Source organism: Pocillopora damicornis, chromosome 1 (assembly GCF_964200805.1).
Source record: "Pocillopora damicornis chromosome 1, jaPocDami1.2, whole genome shotgun sequence".
NCBI classification, from domain to species: domain Eukaryota; kingdom Metazoa; phylum Cnidaria; class Anthozoa; order Scleractinia; family Pocilloporidae; genus Pocillopora; species Pocillopora damicornis.
Window position 1 is genome coordinate 25,624,982 of NC_142670.1, and position 22,500 is coordinate 25,647,481.

At 39.9% G+C, this 22,500-nt stretch overlaps 1 protein-coding gene, 2 long non-coding RNA genes and 1 pseudogene across 11 annotated transcripts in view; 3 read left to right on the top strand and 1 right to left on the bottom strand.

The window, feature by feature from the left end:
• The window catches only part of LOC149052946 (uncharacterized), a 2,280-nt gene extending 612 nt beyond the window's left edge, over window positions 1–1,668 (bottom strand). The window contains exons 1-2 of the long non-coding RNA XR_016187396.1: window positions 1,311–1,668; window positions 1–1,085 (exon numbers count right to left, since the gene is read on the bottom strand). The exon at window positions 1–1,085 is cut by the window's left edge and continues 612 nt beyond it. This is a non-coding gene — a long non-coding RNA (uncharacterized LOC149052946). The remainder of the gene's footprint in view (window positions 1,086–1,310) is intronic.
• LOC149052944 (uncharacterized) overlaps window positions 1–13,541 on the top strand; it is a 29,287-nt gene extending 15,746 nt beyond the window's left edge. For all 8 annotated transcript variants that reach the window (XR_016187384.1, XR_016187381.1, XR_016187388.1 and 5 more), the window contains one exon: window positions 11,800–13,541. This is a non-coding gene — a long non-coding RNA (uncharacterized LOC149052944). The remainder of the gene's footprint in view (window positions 1–11,799) is intronic.
• LOC149052947 (uncharacterized) lies at window positions 2,682–4,889 on the top strand (annotated as a pseudogene).
• Window positions 4,849–10,143, top strand: LOC149052948 (uncharacterized). 2 transcript variants are annotated; one of them, XM_089208483.1, is made up of 5 exons: window positions 4,849–4,933; window positions 5,157–5,212; window positions 5,462–5,557; window positions 5,895–6,002; window positions 6,632–10,143. In XM_089208483.1, the coding sequence occupies exon 5, from the start codon at window positions 6,750–6,752 to the stop codon at window positions 9,018–9,020; it is 2,271 nt and encodes a 756-aa protein (XP_089064609.1). In that variant the 5' UTR covers window positions 4,849–4,933; window positions 5,157–5,212; window positions 5,462–5,557; window positions 5,895–6,002; window positions 6,632–6,749; the 3' UTR covers window positions 9,021–10,143. The 2 variants fall into 2 exon arrangements, with proteins under 2 accessions (XP_089064609.1, XP_089064603.1); XM_089208477.1 differs by lacking the exons at window positions 4,849–4,933; window positions 5,157–5,212 and adding an exon at window positions 5,279–5,362.
• Window positions 13,542–22,500: the final 8,959 nt, after the last annotated feature.

Here is a 22,500-nt window from a genome sequence, read left to right on the forward strand (position 1 = left end):
GCGAACCTGCACTATTGAAAGAGATCATTGAATCATAATTCAAAGAAACATTGATAAATAAAATAAATCAATAGAAATGACAAAAATCAAACTAACAGTAGACAGTACTCTCTCAGCCTTCTGGACCTGAGCAGTGCAGTGATCTTCGATTAAGTGCTTAATTTGGAGATAAAACCATGATTTTTGTCATTTCTATTGATTTATTTTATTTATCAATGTTTCTTTCTGTATTTTTCTTTTAATATTCCCACTCCAGCTGATGTATATTATTTGAATTACAAGTCTTATTAGCATACAAAATCACCTACAGACAAGGCACACACTTTGTACCAAAATAGCTTTGCATCAAGTACATTATCTAGTACATCATTACCATCTTCAGGTATTTCTAATTTACTTGTGAAAATCACACAAATCATAAGCTATATACAGCATACAATCAGCAGCAAATTATTAGAAAGGAATGCAGTAAATTTTAATAAGAATATTACTAAGTAGTTAAATAACAAATTGCCCAGTAAAAATGTGCCCGTTGCTGGGAATTTGGTTCTCAATAAAATTAGCTAAAATAGCCAATCTTGAGTTTTACTGCTCACTCAAAATGGGCTGGCAGCTTACAATTTGGCTGCCTACAATGAAGTACCTTCCGCTAACTTCACACTTTTCAGACTGCTTTTCAGGAAGAGGTTTGGCCTCGGCTGCCTATAATTACTACAGCCAGCTTGTCTACTACTCAAAAACATTTTGACTGGGCTGTGCAAGTGTTACTAGCATATAAAAAGCACCTTCAGGTAGATTACAGCAAAGCAGACTTTGTACCAAATGCTCTGCATTAAGTACATCATTACCCTCTTCAAGTATTTCTAGTTTACTTGTGAAAATCCCACAAATCACAAGGTATATTACATTATTCATTCCAGTTGACAAAGCAATCAAGGGTAATTTTTTCATAATAAGATGCAATGATCTTCAGTATCAAGATTATTTGGTACCTAAATAGTAAAATGTTCGAGAGAAGAAATAATCGTAAACATTTTTTTCTTTCTCATCAGCATCGACTTCCAAAAATAATGGGTAATGACCACCTAAAACAAAGAAGAAATAAATCAAATTTGTGATTTCACAGGGCTAAAATACGAAACAAGTATGCATATATTTTATTTCCTACCACTTACAAGTGGCAGGAATGGCTGAAATGGCCTTCACGTGAACACAACAGAATCCTATGCGTGTATAACCATGTAGAACTATTTATTCGGTATCGAAATTACATCCCAAATGTCATGATATTTGACTGAAACTCAGCTTACCCATATTTCGTTTAGACTTCGAAACTTGCTGCTTTTTACCATCGTTTCAATGTTTTATTGTTGTTCAAAAGGTGGTAGTGCCATTGCAGACCGTGATTTTTTTTACTTGAGAACCAGATCGCAACACCCAAGCCTTTTCACGCTAAAATATTAAACTATTGAGATTTCCTTCGCCGCCGTAAGCCGCCATTTTATCTTTCCCTGGATACAAGTTCCCAAGCTTCGAGCCCGAAGGTCTCAACATGCACCGAAATTATGCTATTCGTTACTTCAGGGCCAATTTAGAAATAACGATAATCGTTATTTTGGTGTCGAGATCATGCTGGAAAAATGGAGGGAAATACTCGTAGGCTCTGGAGACGGGGCGACCCTAAAAGCCGGAACGGCGGAATGGCGGAATGGCGGAATGGCGGAAAATGACCCCAAATCCTAAAACACGGAACGGCGGAAAATGACCCCAAATCCTAAAACACGGAACGGCGGAAAATGACCCCAAATCCTAAAACACGGAACGGCGGAAAATGACCCCAAATCCTAAAACACGGAACGGCGGAAAATGACCCCAAATCCTAAAACACGGAACGGCGGAAAATGACCCCAAATCCTAAAACACGGAACGGCGGAAAATGACCCCAAATCCTAAAACACGGAACGGCGGAAAATGACCCCAAATCCTAAAACACGGAACGGCGGAAAATGACCCCAAATCCTAAAACACGGAACGGATCGCAGGGCATGTTGCACAAATTTTGTACAAAGACACCAAGCGCTTGGCTCATTTATCCCCACGACGATAACACGCGTGACTAAAATTAAGTGTTATTAATTTTTTTCTTTTACTGAGTGGTATAAATAATAATGAACCATTATGCATGAAAGATAGCTGCGTTTTCGCGTTGTTAACCTGTTTAGTTACCTTTTGTTATGCAAAATTTGCCATGAGTTTTAGTCGCGGCATAAAAAGTCGCACAGCATGTGAAAACCAACTCGACATACCACATTACAATAAACAATTGTAACTTTGATACGTTTCCTGGTCACGTCTGCATTGATTTATTGAAACAATAAAATCTCATATGCTTGTAAATGTGAGAACATCACAGGAACGTTTTCAGGCTTCTCAAAATATGACAACGTTCAGCCCCAGCTCCAAACTTAGACTAGCGTGAGAGCAAGCCCTCGTTACGAGCCCTTCAATACGAGCGTTTTTTCAACCACGAATAAGTTCTGGGACTTGAGTAACACTAGTTGAAGCGAGGTTTGCAGGGTGTCACGCGCGTGGGAATTTCTCATGGCGTGAAAAGACAAAAGAAAGTTAGCCGAAGGAAGCCGTCAAGAAGAATTTGAAGAATTTCTTCGCGACCAGGTGTCCAAAACACCACCATCCTATTGTGAAATTTACGGCTTACATATCAGCGAAGAAATAAACTTTCTAAACAAAAAAGAGGCTATTTCACCAATTCGTTCAGCGGATTTCTTCTGTTCCTCAACAAATTGCAAATCATCAATTCTATGGCGTTTAAATTGCCATTTCTGAAAGGGAAGTGTAATTCAGACGGATCTTTGGATTGTCATGGTTTACCATTATTCGAGTGGAAGCAGTTGCGAGACAAAGAAGAGGCTATCGGTCGAGGATCCTATGGTTTGGTTTTTGTGGCGAGAAACAATTCTGAGAAGGTCGTTATCAAAAAACTGTTAGGTGAGGACGAGAAGGAAAAGCGTCTTTTCCTCAAAGAGGCAAAAATACTCCATGGGATTAAAAGTGAACATATCGTTAGGTTTCAAGCTGTGTGCATGGAACCGTGTGCAATAATGCTTGAATATTTGTTTTTCGACTTCGCTCCCTTCGGCAGCTCAGAAATTGTCAGCAGTCTGGACCGACTTTTACAATATATTCACATTAATGAGGCAATCGAACAATTTCCACTTCAAGAAAAGATCGCCCTCGAAACGGCGATAGGGCTTGCACATTTGCATGACCTTGGGATCGTCCACCGTGATATAAAGCCTGCCAATATACTAGTCTCCAACCAGCATTATTGCACTTTAAAAGACAGCCACGAAATTGAGAAAGCTTTTCAAACTAGGCCGATAATTTGCAAGCTTGCTGATTTTGGAGAAAGCCGATCCGTGATTAATCAAACAAATAATGTGTGTCGCATGGTTACGAACAACCTTGCCCGTGGAACGCCCGCTTATCGTGCACCAGAAATATTTTGCCAGAACGGATCAGCTCTGTCCTTAGTAGACCTAAAGGCTGTGGATATCTGGGCCCTAGGGATGGTATTGTTCGTCATTATCAATCCGGACTTGAAGTACCCTTTTCAGATGGAGTTGGAAAGGGTTCAAACCGGAAATTGTCTATCTGTGTTAGAAGGGCTCATTTCTAAAAATGAGAAGCCGGCTCACTCGGATCACTATTGCATGCAACATGCAGTAAATTGCCTCCGACTTCGCAAATTATCTGAATATTGTACGCGTTTCCATCCGAAAGACAGGCCAGATGCAAAATACATTGTAGATGTCTTGAAAAATGAAGACCTGTCAAACAGCAGAAACTTACCACTCACAGTCAACCAAGGAACCTGCATTGAGAATGCAACTAGCTCGTACGTTCCTAGTGATGGGACCAATGGCTGTGCATTTCTGTCCGTGGTTTTTGGCGATCACTTGCTGTGCCAAAATGAGAGGTCAACTGTCACCACATTTGAAGAAATTGCCTGCCTTGCTGAGGAAGTCATCATCGATTCCCCTCTTCAATTCAATCCCTTTCGAGATAAAAGTCGGCATTACGACGTATCGGAGGCTTATGGAATTCTGAAGAAATGTAAAGTGATAAAAGAGGAGTACGAATTCAGTGAGGAAATCCTTTCAAGCCATGGAGTTTACTCAGTGTGTGCCAGAGATGAGCTAAGAGCAGTTGTGTACCAACTTACAGCAAAAAGAGAGATGAGGCTTGCCTTCTATTCCTGCGGTGGGTACATCTTTACAATAGGATGGGCATTTGGATACCTATTTATTATGGACACACATGCCATATTCCATGAGCTCGGCGGTAACGGTAATGGTTTGGTAAAAGTTTTCCTTCAAGACGATAGGCAGTTAGCTGCTGAAGATCTGTGTGCGTGGGTATGGAAACGACTCAGTCAGAGTGGAGTTAAGAGCTGTGCTCAGCAGTCTGTTGCTGAGATGACGAAGTCCAGGTAATAGCGCTGAAAAACTAAAAGCTAACATCTACTTAACTGACCACACAAGTTGATTTAAAAAATAAAGCGTCCAAATCTCCCACAAGTTCAGAATGTTTTCTGATATGGGTTAAGAAATGAATGTAAAGAGTGAGTAGACACACAGCTAAAGGTTTGTTTCTTTTTAGTCCCTTTTGTAGTCAAAAGACAACTCTAAGTGAGGATATCAAAGTACCTTCAAGTAAGTAACATTTCATACCCTCCAACTATCAAAATGAGGGAAAACTTTAATACATATGCTAATTCACTTGCTTGTGGCAGAAGATTAGAAATGGGTCTATGTAACAATCGGCTTCTTCAATTCTTCTTGTCACAAAGCGTTCGATTTTCCACACAGGTGTTGATGATGACTTGAAAGAAGAGGCATATTGTGTACAAGTTAGTATGTACCCTTTTTATAATGTGGTGCCTAGGTATAAAAAAAAACAAATAATTCTGGCTACACTTTCGACTAATTTTACCAGATATCGTGGAATGGTGCCCGTTAACCACCAGAATCCCTCTTCTCGTATGTAGAGTGAACTCAGCGACTCTATCTTAATAACCTATAAATATACTACTATAGATGCTTATAGTAATTTGTTTCTGCTTAACTCTGTAGGGGAATGATTCCTCCCAATCACCCTCTAAATCTCCTGTGAAGAAAAAAGTGAAGAGGTATACTGTTTCCCCAATTACCATATGCTTTTACGTCTTTTATGCCAGTATGCTTTTTGACTTATTTTCTATGTGGCTTCCCAGGTATCAAACCGCCATCAAGGTGGAACAAGAATTTGGTAAAAGAAAGTTAAACCTTGACCTGTCCAGGTAAAGAGTCTTGTTAAAAAAAGAAATCACACATGTCATCTTAAATGCATCCATTTGAAAACATTCCTCATCCTCATTGCTCATTGCTGTTTGTTACAGCCAATCCAGCAAAGTCCCAGATGTTATTTCCATAGACAGTTCTGAAGATGAGAATCAACATGATGCTAGTGTTTTAAGTGATAATGATGCAAACAGGTAATTAAGAACCACCTCTGCTTGTCTCTTCTAGTCTGATATTGTGTGTAGTCTCTTGTATGGTCATAAGTTGGCACATGTACTTTCTGCAAAGTTCAAATGACTTTAGAGTGGGGTGGGTGGAAATATTTGAGTTTATTAGGTTGAGTCACTTGTACAACGTACAAAGAACAAAATTACTCTAGTCGGGAAATCCATAGATTGCTTTATATTCTTCTTTAAATAATTTCTTACCTTTTACTAACGACCCTGTTAATAATATGAACATCAATATTGTTTCTGTCAAATAACGCTAATTGATGATGAACGCTCTAGTGACATTTTTTTTTAAATATAGCACCAGCATTAAAGCTTCAGAGGAAGTTACCGTTGACAATTCTAAAGATGATGGTGTCGTAGAATATCAAAGTTGTGCGAGCATTTCTAGCGATATTGATGGAGACAGGTAATTTTCATAATTAATTAATAATTAATTAATAGGGAGCCTTCGGAAAAAATCGTCCCATGCATATTATATATCAATGAAAGGTTTATAAAGTACAGTTTATAAATTCCAAATAACAAAGTTCTCACAGTCTTTGTGTTGGTAGGTGCGGGCAAACCTTTAAACACAAAACTGACGGTGTTTGTTTAACTGAATTAACGGCCTCCACGTTAGCGCGGACATCCAAACAAACTGGAAAGATTTAATCAGCAGATACTAGGCCAACAAAGCGTTTGAGGATTTTCGACATTCCAATGAGTTCTTGTGAAAACAACTATTTTGAGGTTGAACAATATTACACCTTTCAATATATAAAGTTATTCGTTCGTTAAGATCGTGGTGTGTTCTGCAATAAGTTAAATGAAAAGAACTCCGATTGACAGGGCGTTAGAATTGTAGACCTGGTTTTTGGTAATTGGTTAGGATATAGAAAGGGGCCTTAAAGTGTTATTTTCTGTAAGTGTGTTGTTTCGAAGATGATCCCCACTGTATTGGATTGGTTGGCTAGGGGATCTTTCACCCACACCAAACGCCCCTGTGTGCTTCTTTTTCAACCGAAAAATGCTAATATTTTTTATGATTATTTTTAGGGTTGAGTCTGACGATGACGACTCTGAAACATTTGTGAACAGTTCTGAATCCCAGGATCACAGTGAAACTGCGTCTTTTTATCTTGGTGATAAACACATACCGGTTTATGCCTCAGAGATGAAGGAATTGTCAAACAGCGACATTGCACGGCTATTACTAGATCCTCCTGAAGATAAAGTCGCTTCGAAACCACCCGTAAAGTGTCAAGAAAACAAAATTTTCATCATTGATAAAAAGTCGCCGTATTTTCGAAACCCAGACGACTGGAAAGCAGATGGCCTTGGAGTCTACAAAAACGATGGAACTCATGTTGTTGCGTATTACGAGGACAAGAATCCGGAAATCCGCTGGATATCCAAAACAAAACCAGAAGATTGCAAACGCTCCACAGTTCTTCTCAAGAGAACGTACTGGACGCACGTACAACATCCTGATTTCCGCAGAAGAGCTTATGAAATACTCAGATATAGTGGGCACAGCTTTACGCCCGAGCGATTCGTACTTTTACAGTACAGTTTCAGCGGAAAACCACATGCGATCACGACCAAACCACACGGCAATTCTAAGTCCGAGAAAGCTTTTACTCGCACCAAACCTGGAGTTTTGGAGAGCATCAAGGGAAAGGTGAAAGGTTCTGCTCCTCCGTCCAAAGTGTATGACGAAGTGTTTGAAGAGGCTGGGGGCCTACTCAAGGTTTGCAGTGTCTCGGATGTTCCCAGAAATAGAAAGCAAGTGGAGAACGCAAAATATAAGGGAAGGGAAGTTCGAAGTCAAGACGAGTTATACGACCTAACCCTCAAATCAAAAGAAGAGGAGGAAACGGGAAAAGTTTATATTCGACGCCTGCAAGTTGCACCTAGTCCGGCATGCGTTTTGGCTTCTGATCGGCAAGTTCAGGATGTTAAGCGGTTTTGTGCCAATACAACTGAACAATTTTCAGTGCTCTCCATCGACACAACTTTCAACATTGGCGACTTCTATGTGACACCTACAACCTATAGGCATCTGCTGCTGGACGACAGGAGAACTGAAAACCCCCCTCTTTTACTTGGGCCAACACTAATACACACGAGAAAGGACAGCGACACCTTCAGCTACTTTGGAGCCACACTTACAGGACTTGAAAACGGCACTAGAAACATACGATTTATAGGGTCAGACCGAGAAGATGCCGTTGAGAAGGGAATGAGTCCTTATCTTCCTGTTGCAACATGGCTTGCTTGCAAACGTCACGTGGTAGAGGACTGTAAAAGGAAGCTTCGCTCGTTAGGAATCTCATCAGAGTACCTTACAGCTTTTCTACGTGACATATTTGGGTCTGATGCCAACCATGAAAAAGGGCTCATCGATTCCGAAGGATGCATGGACTTTGATGCTAAACTTGAGAGTTTGGAAAACGTGTGGAATTCAAGAGAAAAAATATCAAGGGGTACAGCACTCTCCGATTCAAGCGAAGCAGAATTCCACAAGTACTTTGTCGCACACGTTGCGGAAGACATGAAGAAGAAGATGATTTCCCCCGTTAGAAAACGTGCTGGCCTGGGGGAAGCCTTTTTTTACAACAACGCAGCAGAGTCCAAACATCAGCGGATAAAAGCACGAAAAGGGCAGATGTACGGGGAAAGAAAACTCGCCTGGACTGAAGTAGTTGACTTGCTAAAATCTATTTCTGAAGAGGAGGAAAGGAATTGCGAAAGGGCTATTGTGGATGAGGGTCCTTTCAAGATAAGGCAGCAATACAGTTCCAAGCTTCATGTTCCCTTCTCCACCTACATCGGGAAGTCGCACGCCCAAAAGGAGAAGGTTAATAGGAGAGTTCATGAAATTTCAATGGAGGCATTTTTACAACTGGAAGAAGGCTCGATCAATAATGCAAAGGCTAAGAACAAGAATCTGACCAAATGCGCTTACAAGAACATGCCAAAGTCAGTCGGTGGGAAACCTGGAGAAGCCGAACGGAAAAGAAAACGTAATCCCCAGTCCGAGCGTTCAACTAGCAAATACACAGAAAGAGTTCCTACCCCTCCGAAACCAACACTTAACACCAATACCTTCAAAGTTAAATGGCTCAAGAACTCGAGAGTTTACAGATGTTATGGGTGTCGGCAAAATATCCGTCCTAAACCCCAGAAAGGCGAAACGGAAGTTGTTCCTCCACCACCTTGGGACTTAGTTCTTGCACGACTGGAACTCCGGCTAATCTCTAATGGTGCTGGCGAGCTGAAGATGTCCATCAAGCCGGAACCAGTGCATTATCACCCAAAATTGTCCTGCATTCGCAACGCCCACGGCAAAAAGTATTATCCGTCGGTGGAAGTAACGGATGCTGACAAGGAGTTGATGGATGATATTCATCTTCGGCATTTACGAAGCGAGTTCGGTGTATGAACAGTCTGCGCAATCGTGGCTACGAGGCCATAATTACCGTATTTTCTCGAATAAGCGCTCACCCCCAACGCCTTCAGACTCAACTACAGCACAATCAGTGCAGGTTAATAATCTCCTATTAAGTGCCCCCCTCGATTAAGTTCTCTCCTTGTAAGAGCCCCTTCTTTTAGCCAAAAATTTAGATGAGCGCTCGGGTGCTTATTCGAGGAAATGCAATACTTTTCAAGCCCGCTCGGCTCAGTTTGGTTTTTAATGATAGAAAAGTAATAGTATTTCAAATGTTTTTATGTAAGCAATTGTAGCAAAAGTTTTCGCTTGAGTCAACCATTGTTTATGTTATAAGACGAAACCTGTGTGAACATGATTCGTAGACAGGTCCCGTTAATGTTAGTTATTGCTGAAATTATTTCCAGTTTTTTTAAATCAACATCATTCTCACTTTTAAATTAAGCAACCGTGTGGAATATTTTGTCTAAAAATTCACTCATTATTATTATTAGGGTTAGTTGGTGAAACCTGTGTTAAGATGACTGACATTGACAGGTCCCGTTAATATTAGATAATGGTATTCCTCGTTGATTTAAGCTCGATATATTTTCACTGATAATGTCGGAGTTTTAGTTAAGATTGCGTTAACAAGAAGTAAGTCAACGCTTGTGATTGCATCACTGCATGTGGACAACGTCAAACCCTTACAGGCCTAATGTCAATTTTACTCACAAAAGAGAGGTTGATAAATTAGTAATGGACATCCACAGCATGATATTAAACATTATTACGAGCAAAGATATTTTTTCCGGTATCGACTTAATATCCGCGGAAGTTATCCTCCTAAGGGGAAATTAGTGTGGGTACACTTGATTTTCATTTGGCTCTCTTGATCCTTTGGCCTTGCCTATAATTCCGTCTTTTAGGCTCTGGGGTAATTTTCCGCCATGCCGTCTTTTAGGAGTTGCTGCTAGCAAATGACTGGAAAAAATGGGGTCAAATCCAAGGGAAATTGGGTCTTGTTCGAGTAAGTGGGGATTTCGAGTTCGCCGGGTTCGAGTTAGCGGGGTTCTAGTGACAGGATCTATTCTCACCATGCAAATTAGAAGAATTAGTGAAATAGCCCCTTTTTTGTTTAGAAAGTTTATTTCTTCCGCTGATATGTAAGCCGTAAATTTCACAGAAGGATGATAGTGTTTTGGACACCTGGTCGCGAAGAAATTCTTCAAATTCTTCTTGACGGCTTCCTTCCGCTAACTTTCTTTTGTCTTTTCACGCCATGAGAAATTCCCACGCGCGTGACACCCTGCAAACCTCTCTTCAACTGGTGTTACTCAAGTCCCAAAACTTATTCGTGGATGAAAAAACGCTCGTATTGAAGGGCTCGTAGCGAGGGCTTGCTCACACGCTAGTCTAAGTTTGGGCACGGTGGTATTTTGGACACCTGGTCGCGAAGAAATTCTTTAAATTCTTCTTGACGGCTTCCTTCTGCTAACTTTCTTTTGTCTTTTCACGCCATGAGAAATTCCCACGCGCGTGACACACTGCAAACCTCGCTTCAACTAGTGTTACTCAAGTCCCAAAACTTAGTCGTGGATGAAAAGACGCTCGTATTGAAGGGCTCGTAACGAGGGCTTGCTCTCACGCTAGTCTAAGTTTGGAGCTAGGGCTGAACGTTGTCATATTTTGAGAAGCCTGAAAACGTTCCTGTGATGTTCTCACATTTACAAGCATATGAGATATTATTGTTTCAATAAATCAATGCAGACGTGACCAGAAAACGTGTCAAAGTTATAATTGTTTATTGTAATGTGGTATGTCGAGTTGGTTTTCACATGCTGTGCGACTTTATGCCGCGACTAAAACTCATGGCAAATTTTGCATAACAAAAGGTAACTAAACAGGTTTACAACGCGAAAACGCAGTTATCTTTCATGCATAATGGTTCATTATTATTTATACCACTCAGTGAAAGGAAAAAATTAGTAACACTTCATTTTAGTCACGCGCGTTATCGTCGTGAGGATAAATGAGCCAAGCGCTTGGTGTCTTTGTACAAAATTTGTGCAACATGCTCTGACATCCAATCCGTGTTTTAGGATTTGGGGTCATTTTCCGCCGTTCCGTGTTTTAGGATTTGGGGTCATTTTCCGCCGTTCCGTGTTTTAGGATTTGGGGTCATTTTCCGCCGTTCCGTGTTTTAGGATTTGGGGTCATTTTCCGCCGTTCCGTGTTTTAGGATTTGGGGTCATTTTCCGCCGTTCCGTGTTTTAGGATTTGGGGTCATTTTCCGCCGTTCCGTGTTTTAGGATTTGGGGTCATTTTCCGCCATTCCGCCATTCCGCCATTCCGCCGTTCCGGCTTTTAGGGTCGCCCCTGGAGACGAGCAAAACTCTATCCAGTCCCTCGGGCATAATGCGCACGCATGATCTGTTCTTTTTTGTTTGCAGCAATCACTTTTTTGTTTGCAGCAATCACTTTTTTGTTTGCAGCAATCACTTTTTTGTTTGCAGCATTCACTTTTTTGTTTGCAGCATTCACTTTTTTGTTTGCAGCAATCACTTTTTTTTATTTGCAGCTATCACTTTTTTGTTTGCAGCATTCACTTTTTTGTTTGCAGCGTTCACTTTTTTGTTTGCAGCGTTTCTTTTTCTTTGCAGCGAGTCCCTTGTGGGCCATCGTATGAAAGTAGGCCAAATGTGCATTTTAATACCAATTTGGTAAAGACAGTCTTTCATTAGGTGAGTGTCATTAAAGTTTCTTTTCTAATGGAGACTGATTTTCTTCACAGACTCCAACCCTACAGATTCTCTATTTGAAAGAAGGAAGGAAGGAAGGTGTTCCAAGGCCTTAATGCCATCACTGAGCAATATCTTTTCAAACTAAGGAAGGAGAAAGGGGTAAATGTTCCAAGAGGGTGTTACCATGCAGTGATGACAACAGAAAAAAGGTTAATTTTGATTAATGGAGGCAGATAAGGATGGGTAGGTTGAGACAAAGATTTTTCATTACAAGTGGGATAGAGCCTTGGAATTTTGGACCAAGGAGACTACTGAACTGATGTGGCAAGTATCTTAAAGCAAGTTGATAGTGATGGATGGGTCTTATTGAGCATTACAAAACAGCATCATTATGGAATGTGGAGAGACTGGAAATGGAGGCAACTTGAGGAGAAAGACTTTTTGTAATTTTAAATAAAATCAGTAAAGGAAAGCTATTTGGCACAGTGTAATACTAATAATTAAATACCTAACAGGTCATGTGTTCACTCTAACAGTTTCAATTGGGTTTTGAAGCATGCCTAATTCAAGTTATATCCAAAATTCCGCAGCTCCAAATTGTGAATAGTACCTAGACATGGCCAGAGAACAACATCAATAGAGAATGTGACCTCTTAAGCATGTTCACATCAGACCCATGAATTTGTCCACAAAACCTCCTTTGGAGTTGTTTAGTTCCAGAGTTTCATATCCAGTGCATTTCCAGAGCAGTAAAATTTTAAAAAATGACACAAACATTTAAATTGCAAAGAATTTATTTGAAATCTTTATGTTTACAGTAACTCATATAAAAAAGAAATCTTACCAACCATTATGAGTGAATGGGTGAATAAAATAGCCTTGACTCCTCGATCTGGTGTCAACTGCTTTATTTTATTCAAAAGTATATAAGGGCAAATTTGAAGGACAGAGTTACTTTCTGTAATCTGTCAAATAGTATTGAACAGTTAGAGCCAAATAGTTGCAAGTGAGTAAAAGGATAGAATGGATTTATTGTATATTAGTGCAGTGTAGTCTACTTTATATGTCACAAATTCCAAAAAATCAGTATTTTACCTGAAGTTATTTACTTGAATTATTTGTACTGAAGATGTTTATTTCCATGGAGTGTTGCATGTTCAAGTACAACTGAAGGAGTTTTTTTTTAACTACCCATTTGTTTGTTAGATGAGCAATTTAAGCCTGAATTTTGAGTTAGATTAATTACGGTTTGCACATGTGGTTAGAAAAAATATTTAGCACCAATCACTCCTGCTTAAATGACACAAAAAAAGTGTTTATTTGTTCCAAACACTTACAGTGTATCCTATTTATCAAGATGATTTTATCAACAAAAGATATCATAGCAGGAAAAAGGTAACCAAAATTTATATGAAACATTAAAAAAGGAACAACTAGAGTGATTTTACTCAATCCATGAAACAGTATGTAAAACAAACCTGTATGACACCAGCATGCATGTTTGATTGTTGGTTCTCCCCATGTTGTGTGAGGAAAACATGACATAAACCAAAAATTTTGTAATGCACAGTAGTTTATGACCAATTTCACCGGTTGGATAAAATCACTCTTCATATTCATCTACAATATCTTTTTGAGAAAGAAACTGTGACAAAGCCTTGACTTAGTATTAGCATGAATAATAGTTATTGCTCAATTTTCTTCTTTCGTGATGCATGTTAATAGTGACAAGAAAGTAATGCTTTTTAATATTGTCATCTTTTAAAAATTTGATTAAATCTGAATTACTTAAGTTTTCTTTTCTTTTCTTTTCTCATATAAGCATACTGCTTTTTGGGCAGATGTCTCTCTGGAATGAAATCCTTTTGGAATGGCTTCCTTTGCACTCGACTCTTTCTGTTACAATGTTTTATCTGACAGTGCATAGAACCCGTAGTCCTCTATGTATATGTACACTTTGCTTGTCAAGCAAAGATAAATCAATAGTTTGCCGTCAATATATGCACATGCATCTATGTATACAGCGACTTCTGGGAAAATTTCCATTTGTCTGAAAACTTTTTTTAACGCTAAATTGACTTAAATTCCAAGGGTGTGAGTAATATACAGACCGGTCTCAACAATAAGAACATCACAGTGGTGAAACATAGCATCAAAACTTGCAGACTGATAAATATTTCATAGGGAAGGCTACATTCTCTTTTCCAGCGATAAAAATCTCCTCAGGCTCGGTGATATTTGTCCAATAATCTCTAGGCTTTGTGCTGGGATTCTACAATGTACCGCTAAAATTATTGACTTCACCCGAGGGTAACCTTCCGATACCTACCCCCATCCCAACATTCTTTTACGCGAATAAAGGGTGCAATTCCGGCGATCTAACTTACAAATGCGGTATATCTGTTCATTCTCATGCATTTCCATGTTTTAAGCGCATTCGAAAATCAAAACAATCAAATAGCTCGTACCCTGCATATGTAATATATTCCAACTTGACATATCCAATATTAACCGCTATTTTCCATTTTTCATTGAATTGTTACAATTTATCCAGCAAGTAGAATATATCCTAACATGCCAAATCCAATCTTCACCCTAATTTTCCATTTTCTGAACCAACCTACGAGTGGATAATATCATAACTTTTCCATATCCAATCTTTGTTCCGATTTGTTCAAATAACTCTAGAAAAACGGGGTAAACCGTGACAATTCTTTTCACGAGTGGTTAATATCATGACTTGCAATGTTCAATCTGTCCCTGATTTTCCATTTGTTCAACGAATTCTAGAAAACGGGATAAGTTTTGACAATTCATCATGCAAGTGGAATATAACTTAAGTTGTGATGTCAAATCTTTACCCAGATTTTCCTTTGTTTTAATAGATTAGTTCTAGAAAAAGGGGGTAAAACTCTGAGAATTCATAATACCCTTAGCTCACATATGCTATCTTTACTCCGAGTTTCCAATTTTGCCAAATCAAATCTTTAGCCCTAATTTTCCATTTTTTCGTTTATTAGAGACAAGTAAGGTAAAATCTGACAATTAATCCCACATGTGGGATACATCCTAGCTTTTCATAATCAATCTTCACCCCGATTTTCCGTTTGTTGAGTCAATTCTGGAAAAACGGGGTAAAATCTGAGTACTCATCCCGTCAATATACATCCTAACTTGTCATATTCAATCGTTGTCCCGGTTTTTTGCATTTTTCCAAGAATTCTGTCAAAATGGGGTAAAATCAGACAATTCATCCTACAAGTGAAACATATCCCAACTTGTGGTTTGTAATCTTTACCCGATTTTCCATTATTTTCAGAGAATTCTAGAAAAAAAATTCATCTCATAAAAAGAATATATCCCAACATGCCAAATGAATTTTTCAATGAATTCTGAAAACGGGCTAAATTGTGTCCATTTATCTTAAAATTGGAATAAATTATAACTCGGAACATCCCTCATTTTCGGTTTTTTTCTAATTAATTCCAGAAAATCGGTGTAAATTCTGAGAATTCATCCCGTATGTGGAATGCATTCTAAGTTTCCATATCCAGTCTTCAACCCGATCTTCCATTTTTATTTCAATGAGTTCCAGAAAAACGGGGTAAGTTATGAGAATTCATACCGTAAGTGGAATATATCCTAAGTTGTCATATTCAATCTTGCCCCGATTTTCCATTTTTTGACGAATTAATTCCAAAAAAACAGGGTAAACTCTGAGAATTCATGCTACAAGTGGATATTACCCGAAGTTCCCGAATGCCATCTTTGCTCAGATTTTCCATTTTTTTCGTGAATTCTAGAGAAGCGGGACAATTTCTTAGAATTCATCTCGCAAGTGGAATATAACCTACTTTGTCATGTCAAATCTTTCCTGATTTTCCATTTTTTAGTGAATTAATTCCAGAAAAACAGGATAAACTCTGAGAATTCATGCTACAAGTGGATAGAACCTGTAGTTCCCATATGCCATCTTTACTCTGATTTTTTCAATTTTTTTCAAGGAATTATGGAAAAACGGGGCATATTTTAGTAAATTATCCTCCAACTGGAACATGTCCTATTGACCTGCCACATCTAATCTAGTTTACCCCGATTTTCCATTTTTTTCAATGATTATAGAAAAACGGGATTCATTCTAAAAAGTCATCCTCCAAGTAGAATTTATCCTACTGACTTGCCTTCCATTTTTTTTCAATAAATTCTAGCAAAACGGGGTAAATTCTGAGAGAACATGCTACAAGTAGATAACACCTTTAGTTCCCATATGCCATCTTTACCCCAATTTTCCATTTCTTTTTTCAGCGATAAATTCTACGATTGGCACTAATCGTTAGCCCCCAAAATAAGGCAACGCACAATAACTTAATATGTATTTAGACGTTTTCTATAACGCCCGCTTTCAGTTATTATTAACTTCCATGGAAGAGCCAATTGGGTCATTTGAGGCAATTGTGGCATTTGAGCTAGTTGGATCATTTGAGGCAATTTGGTCATTTGAGCTGGCTGGATCATTTGAGGCAATTCAGTAATTTGAGCTGGTTGGGTCATTTGAGGCAATTCAGTCACTGGAGCTGGTTGGATCATTTAAGACAATTGTGGCATTTGAGCTGGTCGGGTTATTTGGGGCAATTTAATCATTTAAGCTGGTTGAATCATTTGAGGCAATTCAGTCATTTGAGCCGCTTGGATTATTTGAGGTAATTCAGTCAATTTAGCTGGTTGAGTCATTTGAGGCAATTCAGACATTTGAGCCAGTTGGGTCATTTCAGGCAACTGAGGTATTTGAAGCGGCTGGATCATTTGAGGCAATTCAGTCATTTGAGCTGGTTGGGTCATTTGAGGCAATTCAGTCACTGGAGCTGGTTGGATCATTTGAGACAAAAGTGGCATTTGAGCTGGTTGGGTCATTTGGGGCAATTCAGTCATTTAAGCTGGTTGAGTCATTTGAGGCAATTCAGTCATTTGAGCCAGTTGGGTCATTTGAGGCAATTTAGTCATTTGTGCTGGTTGAGTCTTTTGAGGCAATTCAGACATTTGGGCTGGTTGGGTCATTTGAGGCAATTCAGGCATTTGAGTCAGTTGGGTCATTTGAGGCAATTGTAGCATTTGAGCTGGTTGGATCATTTGAGGCAATTCAGTCATTTGAGCTGGTCGAGTTATTTTTAGGCAATTCAGTCATTTGAGCCAGTTGGGTCATTTGAGGCAATTCAGTCATTTGAGCTGGTTGGGTCATTTGAGGCAATTCAGTCATTTGAGCTGCTTGGGTCATTTGAGGCAATTCTGTCACTGGAGCTGGTTGGATCATTTAAGGCAATTGTGGCATTTGAGCTGGTTGGATCATTTGGGGCAATTCAGTCATTTGAGCTGCTTGGATAAATTGAGGCAATTCAGTCATTTTAGCTGGTTAAGTCATTTGAGGCAATTCAGTCATTTAAGCTGCTTGGGTCATTAGAGGCAATTTAGACATTTGAGCTGGTTAAGTCACTTGAGGCGATTCAGTCATTTGAGCCAATTGGGTCATTTGAGGCAATTGTGGCATTTGAGCTAGTTGGATCATTTGAGGCAATTTGGTCATTTGAGCTGGCTGGATCATTTGAGGCAATTCAGTAATTTGAGCTGGTTGGGTCATTTGAGGCAATTCAGTCACTGGAGCTGGTTGGATCATTTAAGACAATTGTGGCATTTGAGCTGGTTGGGTCATTTGGGGCAATTTAATCATTTAAGCTGGTTGAATCATTTGAGGCAATTCAGTCATTTGAGCCGCTTGGATTATTTGAGGTAATTCAGTCAATTTAGCTGTTTGAGTCATTTGAGGCAATTCAGTCATTTGAGCCAGTTGGGTCATTTCAGGCAACTGAGGTATTTGAGGCGGCTGGATCATTTGAGGCAATTCAGTCATTTGAGCTGCTTAGGTCATTTGAGGCAATTTAGTCATTTGAGCAGCTTGGGTCATTTGAGGCAATTTAGTCATTTGTGCTGGTTGAGTCTTTTGAGGCAATTCAGACATTTGAGCTCGTTGGGTCATTTGAGGCAATTCAGGCATTTGAGTCAGTTGGGTCATTTGAGGCAATTGTAGCATTTGAGCTGGTTGGATCATTTGAGGCAATTCAGTCATTTAAGCTGGTCGAGTTATTTGAGGCAATTCAGTCATTTGAGCCAGTTGGGTCATTTGAGGCAATTCAGTCATTTGAGCTGGTTGGGTCATTTGAGGCAATTCAGTCATTTGAGCTGCTTGGGTCATTCGAGGCAATTCATTCATTTGAGCTGCTTGGGTCATTTGAGGCAATTTAGTCATTTGAACTGGTTGAGTCATTTGAGGTAATTCAGACATTTGAGCTGGTTGGATCATTTGAGGCAATTGTGGCATTTGAGCTGGTTTGATCATTTAAGGCAATTCAGTCATTTGAGCTGGTTGAGTCATTTGAGGCAATTCAGCCATTTGAGCCAGTTGGGTCATTTGAGGCAATTCAGTCATTTGAGCTGGTTGGATCATTTGAGGCAATTCAGTCATTTGGGCCAGTTGGGTCACTTGAGGCAATTCGGTCATTTGAGCTGGTTGGACCATTTGAGGCAATTTAGTCATTTGAACTGGTTGAGTCATTTGAGGTAATTCAGACATTTGAGCTGGTTGGATCATTTGAGGCAATTCAGACATTTAAGCTAGTCGAGTTATTTGAGGCAATTCAGTCATTTGAGCCAGTTGGGTCATTTGAGGCAATTCAGTCATTTGAGCTGGTTGGGTCATTTGAGGCAATTCAGTCATTTGAGCTGCTTGGGTCATTTGAGGCAATTCATTCATTTGAGCTGCTTGGGTCATTTGAGGCAATTTAGTCATTTGAACTGGTTGAGTCATTTGAGGTAATTCAGACATTTGAGCTGGTTGGATCATTTGAGGCAATTGTGGCATTTGAGCTGGTTGGATCATTTAAGGCAATTCAGTCATTTGAGCTGGTTGAGTCATTTGAGGCAATTCAGTCATTTGAGCCAATTGGGTCATTTGAGGCAATTGTGGCATTTAAGCTAGTTGGATCATTTGAGGCAATTTGGTCATTTGAGCTGGCTGGATCATTTGAGGCAATTCAGTAATTTGAGCTGGTTGGGTCATTTGAGGCAATTCAGTCACTGGAGCTGGTTGGATCATTTGAGACAAAAGTGGCATTTGAGCTGGTTGGGTCATTTGGGGCAATTCAGTCATTTAAGCTGGTTGAATCATTTGAGGCAATTCAGTCATTTGAGCCGCTTGGATTATTTGAGGTAATTCAGTCAATTTAGCTGGTTGAGTCATTTGAGGCAATTCAGACATTTGAGCCAGTTGGGTCATTTCAGGCAACTGAGGTATTTGAGGCGGCTGGATCATTTGAGGCAATTCAGTCATTTGAGCTGCTTAGGTCATTTGAGGCAATTTAGTCATTTGAGCAGCTTGGGTCATTTGAGGCAATTTAGTCATTTGTGCTGGTTGAGTCTTTTGAGGCAATTCAGACATTTGAGCTCGTTGGGTCATTTGAGGCAATTCAGGCATTTGAGTCAGTTGGGTCATTTGAGGCAATTGTAGCATTTGAGCTGGTTGGATCATTTGAGGCAATTCAGTCATTTAAGCTGGTCGAGTTATTTGAGGCAATTCAGTCATTTGAGCCAGTTGGGTCATTTGAGGCAATTCAGTCATTTGAGCCGGTTGGGTCATTTGAGGCAATTCAGTCATTTGAGCTGCTTGGGTCATTCGAGGCAATTCAGTCATTTGAGCTGCTTGGGTCATTTGAGGCAATTTAGTCATTTGAACTGGTTGAGTCATTTGAGGTAATTCAGACATTTGAGCTGGTTGGATCATTTGAGGCAATTGTGGCATTTGAGCTGGTTTGATCATTTAAGGCAATTCAGTCATTTGAGCTGGTTGAGTCATTTGAGGCAATTCAGCCATTTGAGCCAGTTGGGTCATTTGAGGCAATTCAGTCATTTGAGCTGGTTGGATCATTTGAGGCAATTCAGTCATTTGGGCCAGTTGGGTCACTTAAGGCAATTCGGTCATTTGAGCTGGTTGGACCATTTGAGGCAATTTAGTCATTTGAACTGGTTGAGTCATTTGAGGTAATTCAGACATTTGAGCTGGTTGGATCATTTGAGGCAATTCAGTCATTTAAGCTGGTCAAGTTATTTGAGGCAATTCAGTCATTTGAGCCAGTTGGGTCATTTGAGGCAATTCAGACATTTAAGCTAGTCGAGTTATTTGAGGCAATTCAGTCATTTGAGCCAGTTGGGTCATTTGAGGCAATTCAGTCATTTGAGCTGGTTGGGTCATTTGAGGCAATTCAGTCATTTGAGCTGCTTGGGTCATTTGAGGCAATTCATTCATTTGAGCTGCTTGGGTCATTTGAGGCAATTTAGTCATTTGAACTGGTTGAGTCATTTGAGATAATTCAGACATTTGAGCTGGTTGGATCATTTGAGGCAATTGTGGCATTTGAGCTGGTTGGATCATTTAAGGCAATTCAGTCATTTGAGCTGGTTGAGTCATTTGAGGCAATTCAGTCATTTGAGCCAATTGGGTCATTTGAGGCAATTGTGGCATTTAAGCTAGTTGGATCATTTGAGGCAATTTGGTCATTTGAGCTGGCTGGATCATTTGAGGCAATTCAGTAATTTGAGCTGGTTGGGTCATTTGAGGCAATTCAGTCACTGGAGCTGGTTGGATCATTTGAGACAAAAGTGGCATTTGAGCTGGTTGGGTCATTTGGGGCAATTCAGTCATTTAAGCTGGTTGAATCATTTGAGGCAATTCAGTCATTTGAGCCGCTTGGATTATTTGAGGTAATTCAGTCAATTTAGCTGGTTGAGTCATTTGAGGCAATTCAGACATTTGAGCCAGTTGGGTCATTTCAGGCAACTGAGGTATTTGAGGCGGCTGGATCATTTGAGGCAATTCAGTCATTTGAGCTGCTTGGGTCATTTGAGGCAATTTAGTCATTTGAGCAGCTTGGGTCATTTGAGGCAATTTAGTCATTTGTGCTGGTTGAGTCTTTTGAGGCAATTCAGACATTTGAGCTCGTTGGGTCATTTGAGGCAATTCAGGCATTTGAGTCAGTTGGGTCATTTGAGGCAATTGTAGCATTTGAGCTGGTTGGATCATTTGAGGCAATTCAGTCATTTAAGCTGGTCGAGTTATTTGAGGCAATTCAGTCATTTGAGCCAGTTGGGTCATTTGAGGCAATTCAGTCATTTGAGCCGGTTGGGTCATTTGAGGCAATTCAGTCATTTGAGCTGCTTGGGTCATTCGAGGCAATTCAGTCATTTGAGCTGCTTGGGTCATTTGAGGCAATTTAGTCATTTGAACTGGTTGAGTCATTTGAGGTAATTCAGACATTTGAGCTGGTTGGATCATTTGAGGCAATTGTGGCATTTGAGCTGGTTTGATCATTTAAGGCAATTCAGTCATTTGAGCTGGTTGAGTCATTTGAGGCAATTCAGCCATTTGAGCCAGTTGGGTCATTTGAGGCAATTCAGTCATTTGAGCTGGTTGGATCATTTGAGGCAATTCAGTCATTTGGGCCAGTTGGGTCACTTAAGGCAATTCGGTCATTTGAGCTGGTTGGACCATTTGAGGCAATTTAGTCATTTGAACTGGTTGAGTCATTTGAGGTAATTCAGACATTTGAGCTGGTTGGATCATTTGAGGCAATTCAGTCATTTAAGCTGGTCAAGTTATTTGAGGCAATTCAGTCATTTGAGCCAGTTGGGTCATTTGAGGCAATTCAGTCATTTGAGCTGGTTGGGTCATTTGAGGCAATTCAGTCATTTGAGCTGCTTGGGTCATTTGAGGCAATTCATTCATTTGAGCTGCTTGGGTCATTTGAGGCAATTTAGTCATTTGAACTGGTTGAGTCATTTGAGGTAATTCAGACATTTGAGCCGGTTGGATCATTTGAGGCAATTGTGGCATTTGAGCTGGTTGAATCATTTAAGGCAATTCAGTCATTTGAGCTGGTTGAGTCATTTGAGGCAATTCAGTCATTTGAGCCAGTTGGGTCATTTGAGGCAATTCAGTCATTTGAGCTGGTTGGGTCATTTGAGGCAATTCAGTCATTTGAGCTGGTTGGATCATTTGAGGCAATTCAGTCATTTGGGCCAGTTGGGTCATTTGAGGCAATTTGGTCATTTGAGCTGGTTGGATCATTTGAGGTAATTTAGTCATTTGAACTGGTTGAGTCATTTGAGGTAATTCAGACATTTGAGCTGGTTGGATCATTCGAGGCAATTGTGGCATTTGAGCTGGTTGGATCATTTATGGCAATTCAGTCATTTGAGCTGGTTGAGTCATTTGAGGCAATTCAGTCATTTGAGCCAGTTGGGTCATTTGAGGCAATTCAGTCATTTGAGCTGGTTGGATCGTTTGAGTCAATTCAGTCATTTGAGCCAGTTGGGTCATTTGAGCTGGTTGGATCATTTGAGGCAATTCAGTCATTTGAGCCAGTTGGGTCATTTGAGGCTGCTGGGTCATTTGAGGCAATTCAATCATTTGAGCTGGTTGGGTCATTTGAGGCAATTCAGTCATTTGAGCCAGTTGGGTCATTTGAGGCAATCGTGACATTTTAGCTGGTTGGATCATTTGAGGCAATTCAATCATTTGAGCTGGTTGCGTCATTTGAGGCAATTCAGTTATTTGAGCCAGTTGGGTCATTTGAGGCAATTCAGTCATTGGAGCTGGTTGGATCATTTGAGGCAATTCAGACATTTGAGCTGGTTGGGTCATTTGAGGC

What these genes read in the sequence shown, in the direction of transcription:
- LOC149052948 (XM_089208477.1), top strand. Translation starts at nt 5,283, where the DNA reads ATGTGGCTTCCCAGGTATCAAACCGCCATCAAGGTGGAACAAGAATTT. An exon ending in TTAAACCTTGACCTGTCCAG is followed by an intron (nt 5,363 to 5,461) that starts GTAAAGAGTCTT and finishes TGTTTGTTACAG; the next exon opens with CCAATCCAGCAAAGTCCCAG. An exon ending in AGTGATAATGATGCAAACAG is followed by an intron (nt 5,558 to 5,894) that starts GTAATTAAGAAC and finishes TTTTAAATATAG; the next exon opens with CACCAGCATTAAAGCTTCAG.